The sequence below is a fragment of the Brachyhypopomus gauderio genome, unplaced genomic scaffold (assembly GCF_052324685.1).
Source record: "Brachyhypopomus gauderio isolate BG-103 unplaced genomic scaffold, BGAUD_0.2 sc73, whole genome shotgun sequence".
Lineage (NCBI taxonomy): Eukaryota > Metazoa > Chordata > Actinopteri > Gymnotiformes > Hypopomidae > Brachyhypopomus > Brachyhypopomus gauderio.
Window position 1 is genome coordinate 522897 of NW_027506894.1, and position 6570 is coordinate 529466.

At 48.4% G+C, this 6570-nt stretch overlaps 1 protein-coding gene across 2 annotated transcripts in view; it reads left to right on the forward strand.

Annotated features, from left to right (window-relative positions):
* Positions 1–511: 511 nt before the first annotated feature.
* Positions 512–6570, forward strand: part of reps2 (RALBP1 associated Eps domain containing 2) — a 52430-nt gene continuing 46371 nt past the window's right edge. For both annotated transcript variants that reach the window (XM_076990145.1, XM_076990144.1), the window contains exon 1: positions 512–942. In XM_076990145.1, coding sequence (XP_076846260.1) covers positions 763–942 — 180 coding nt within the window. In that variant the 5' untranslated portion in view covers positions 512–762. The remainder of the gene's footprint in view (positions 943–6570) is intronic.

The window sequence follows — 6570 nt, forward strand, 5'->3', positions numbered from 1 at the left end:
AGGTGTATTTCCCACCACTAGGGGGCAGCTCGCGTCCATAAACCGCCTCACGAGTCTCATTCCCATGAAATCCTGTAGTCACGGTCAGAACCGGTAGATGCTTGAATTCCGTCTAAGCCCGTTTTATTATAGCAGCATTTCCTCCGTCAGAAATGTCCATTTTGTCAATAGTTTGAATTCATCATTTAAAAAACGCTGAACTGTAAGTTATAGCTCACTTCACTAAACGCGGAGGGACGGTGTGTGATATTAAAGGGCGAGTTCACATTACGTTGGAGTCAAATGTCTCACAGTATTGTACACGAGTAGTGGAGGCCATAAAACCACACAGAACCCGAAATAACATAAAGAAATGTAGAAATGTAGCTGGTGTGGCGCATAGGGGCGTTGCTGGAGGTACCACTACCCCCCCAACACACACCACACACGTGTGCGTGTGTGTGTGTGTGTGTGTTCGTGTGTGTGTGTGTGTGTGTGTGTGTGTGTGTGTGTGTGTGTGTGTTCGTGTGTGCGTGTGTGTATATGTGTGTGTGTGTGTATATGTGTGTGTGTGTGCGTGTATGTGTATTGTGTGTGTGTGTGCGTGTATTGTGTGTGTATTGTGTGTGTGTGTGTGTGTGTGTGTGTTGTGTGTGTGTTTGCGTGTGTGTGTGTGTGCTGCGGAGGACCGCCTCCCTCCGTCGGTCTGGCCGTGTAAACGCATCGCTGATTGTGACTCGCGCACCGACGGCAGCTCCACGCGCATGAGCGCGCGCGGTCGGTATGGATCCCGGGTGTGTGGCGGCGACCGGCGGCTCCTTCATCACCCTGAGCGAGAGCGAGCGGAGATGTTACTCCGGGCTCCACGCCCTGTGCCAGGCGGACCTGTCCGGAGAGCTGTCGGCGGGCCGGGTCGCGGAGCTGATGCAGGCGTCGCAGCTGCCCAACCACACGCTGCACCAGGTGAGCTCCGGTACACCGTCCGGGTCCGTCCGCGTCCGTCCGCGTCCGTCCGGGACCGTCCGCGTCCCCGGTGCGCGTTAGGTGTCACGGCAATGCTCGTGCTGGGCTGTACCGGCATGTTTGCGTACGTACACCGGCGTTTTAGAAGCGTTTAGAGTGCAGTAACCGGGATCAGACACACCTAGTGGAGATGTGCAGATGTTCCTAGAGGAACATGTGGGAGCTGGGACAGGAGGACACGGGGGGACACAGAGGACACGGGGGACACGGGGGGGGGGGGGGGGGGGGGGGGGGTCTAGCTGTGTAGAGTCTCCAGGCGAGTCTGTGCCAGTAACCAGCACTGCACCGAAGTTTTAAGTTGTGAAAGGCGACACAGCTTGACATGGTCTAATATTGTAGCTGCACAATGACCACGTTGAAGTCCAGCCTGGTGGTCCTGATGTGGCCCAGTGGTCCTGGAGTGATTGGACCTGTGTGGATAATTAAACCATCGTGTGTGGGAGTCACTGATGTAATCAAGCTGATCAATGAGGGTTAAACGTCTCAAACGGGTCTGAAGTGCCGGTGTCACCTCATGTTTTACGTAATGATTAACGGTCCACCGTGGCGTGAACATTTTAGTGGTGAAACACGTGTTCTCGTCAGGCACTAGTGGCTATAAAACATCTCGTGATATGGCAGCGTGAGTAAAGGCTGACAGAGCCTTTACACACACACACACACACACGCACACACACACACACACACACACACACACACACACACACACACACACACACACACACACACACACACACACACACACACACTCCCTCCAGGTGAAACAGTACCATACACACTACCCCAACCATACACACTACCCCAACCATACACACTACCCCAACCATACACACTACACCAACCATACACACTACCCCAAACCATACACACTACCCCAAACATACACACTACCACAAACCATACACACTACACCAAACCATACACACTACCCCAACCATACACACTACCCCAAACCATACACACTACACCAAACCATACACACTACACCAACCATACACACTACACCAACCATACACACTACCCCAACCATACACACTACCCCCAACCATACACACTACCCCAACCATACACACTACCCCAACCATACACACTACACCAAACCATACACACTACACCAAACCATACACACTACACCAACCATACACACTACCCCAACCATACACACTACCCCAACCATACACACTACACCAAACCATACACACTACCCCAACCATACACACTACCCCAACCATACACACTACACCAACCATACACACTACACCAAACCATACACACTACCCCAACCATACACACTACACCAACCATACACACTACCCCAACCATACACACTACCCCAAACCATACACACTACACCAAACCATACACACTACACCAAACCATACACACTACACCAACCATACACACTACCCCAACCATACACACTACCCCAACCATACACACTACCCCAACCATACACACTACACCAAACCATACACACTACCCCAACCATACACACTACACCAACCATACACATTACACCAAACCATACACACTACACCAAACCATACACACTACACCAACCATACACACTACCCCAACCATACACACTACACAAAACCATACACACGACCCCAACCATACACACTACACCAACCATACACACTACCCCAACCATACACACTACCCCAACCATACACACTACACCAACCATACACATTACACCAAACCATACACACTACACCAACCATACACACTACACCAACCATACACACTACACCAAACCATACACACTACCTGCAACCATACACACTACCCGCAACCATACACACTACCCGCAACCATACAAACTACCCCAACCATACACACTACCCCAACCATACACACTACACCAAACCATACACACTACTCCAACCATACACACTACACCAACCACACACACTACCCCAACCATACACACTACCCCAACCATACACACTACCCCAACCATACACACTACACCAAACCATACACACTACCCCAACCATACACACTACCCCAACCATACACATTACACCAAACCATACACATTACACCAAACCATACACACTACCCCAACCATACACACTACCCCAACCATACACACTACACCAAACCATACACACGACCCCAACCATACACACTACACCAACCATACACACTACCCCAACCATACACACTACACCAACCATACACATTACACCAAACCATACACACTACACCAACCATACACACTACACCAAACCATACACACTACCCGCAACCATACACACTACCCGCAACCATACACACTACCCGCAACCATACACACTACCCGCAACCATACAAACTACCCCAACCATACACACTACCCCAACCATACACACTACACCAAACCATACACACTACCCCAACCACACACACTACCCCAACCATACACACTACCCCAACCATACACACTACCACAAACCATACACACTACCACAAACCATACACACTACCCCAACCATACACACTACACCAAACCATACACACTACCCCAACCATACACACTACCCCAACCATACACATATCACCAAACCATACACATTACACCAAACCATACACACTACCCCAACCATACACACTACCCCAACCATACACACTACACCAAACCATACACACTACACCAACCATACACACTACACCAAACCATACACACTACCCCCAACCATACACACTACACCAAACCATACACACTACCCCAACCATACACACTACACCAAACCATACACACTACACCAAACCATACACACTACCCCAACCATACACACTACACCAAACCATACACACTACCCCAACCATACACACTACCCCAACCATACACACTACCCCAACCATACACACTACACCAAACCATACACACTACCCCAACCATACACATTACACCAAACCATACACACTACCCCCAACCATACACACTACCCCCAACCATACACACTACACCAAACCATACACACTACACCAACCATACACACTACCCCAACCATACACACTACCCCCAACCATACACACTACCCCAACCATACACACTACACCAAACCATACACACTACACCAAACCATACACACTACACCAACCATACACACTACCCCAACCATACACACTACCCCAACCATACACACTACACCAAACCATACACACTACCCCAACCATACACACTACCCCAACCATACACACTACACCAACCATACACACTACACCAAACCATACACACTACCCCAACCATACACACTACCCCAACCATACACACTACCCCAACCATACACACTACACCAAACCATACACACTACACCAAACCATACACACTACACCAACCATACACACTACACCAACCATACACACTACCCCAACCATACACACTACCCCAACCATACACATTACACCAAACCATACACACTACACCAAACCATACACACTACACCAACCATACACACTACCCCAACCATACACACTACACCAAACCATACACACAACCCCAACCATACACACTACACCAACCATACACACTACCCCAACCATACACACTACCCCAACCATACACACTACACCAACCATACACATTACACCAAACCATACACACTACACCAACCATACACACTACACCAACCATACACACTACACCAAACCATACACACTACCCGCAACCATACACACTACCCGCAACCATACAAACTACCCCAACCATACACACTACCCCAACCATACACACTACACCAAACCATACACACTACCCCAACCATACACACTACACCAACCACACACACTACCCCAACCATACACACTACCCCAACCATACACACTACCACAAACCATACACACTACCCCAACCATACACACTACACCAAACCATACACACTACCCCAACCATACACACTACCCCAACCATACACATTACACCAAACCATACACATTTCACCAAACCATACACACTACCCCAACCATACACACTACCCCAACCATACACACTACACCAAACCATACACACGACCCCAACCATACACACTACACCAACCATACACACTACCCCAACCATACACACTACACCAACCATACACATGACACCAAACCATACACACTACACCAAACCATACACACTACACCAACCATACACACTACACCAACCATACACACTACACCAAACCATACACACTACCCGCAACCATACACACTACCCGCAACCATACACACTACCCGCAACCATACACACTACCCGCAACCATACAAACTACCCCAACCATACACACTACCCCAACCATACACACTACACCAAACCATACACACTGCCCCAACCACACACACTACCCCAACCATACACACTACCCCAACCATACACACTACCACAAACCATACACACTACCACAAACCATACACACTACCCCAACCATACACACTACACCAAACCATACACACTACCCCAACCATACACACTACCCCAACCATACACATTACACCAAACCATACACATTACACCAAACCATACACACTACCCCAACCATACACACTACCACAAACCATACACACTACCCCAACCATACACACTACACCAAACCATACACACTACCCCAACCATACACACTACCCCAACTATACACACTACCCCAACCATACACACTACACCAAACCATACACACTACACCAACCATACACACTACACCAAACCATACACACTACCCCAACCATACACACTACCCCAACCATACACACTACACCAAACCATACACACTACACCAACCATACACACTACACCAAACCATACACACTACCCCCAACCATACACACTACACCAAACCATACACACTACCCCAACCATACACACTACACCAAACCATACACACTACACCAACCATACACACTACCCCAACCATACACACTACACCAAACCATACACACTACCCCAACCATACACATTACACCAAACCATACACACTACCCCCAACCATACACACTACCCCCAACCATACACACTACACCAAACCATACACACTACCCACAACCATACACACTACACCAAACCATACACACTACCCCAACCATACACACTACCCCAACCATACACACTACACCAAACCATACACACTACCCCAACCATACACACTACACCAAACCATACACACTACCCCAACCATAGACCACAATTGAGTTGCTCTCAGCTACTAAGTGAAGATTTAGAACCAGGTATGCTTTACCCTCTCTTACTCTCACACACATACACGCACACACACACGCGCACACACACACACACACACACACACACAGAGGTCTCCTGCTATTGTGTGTCTATACAGACAGGAAGTGCAGTTTGTCGCAATGTTCTGTTTCCTGTTCATTCATGACCCATACCAACGTACTGGCTGAATGCCACACACACACACACACACACACACACACACACACACACACACACACACACACACACACACACACACACACAAAGAACCCAACTAACTCTCTTCCTACTCTCCCATTTGCTTTCAGTGTGTTCGTCATTTAGAATTATATCACTCCCTTCACTTGCCTGCATTGTGGAGTGTGTTCATTAATAGGAAACACACA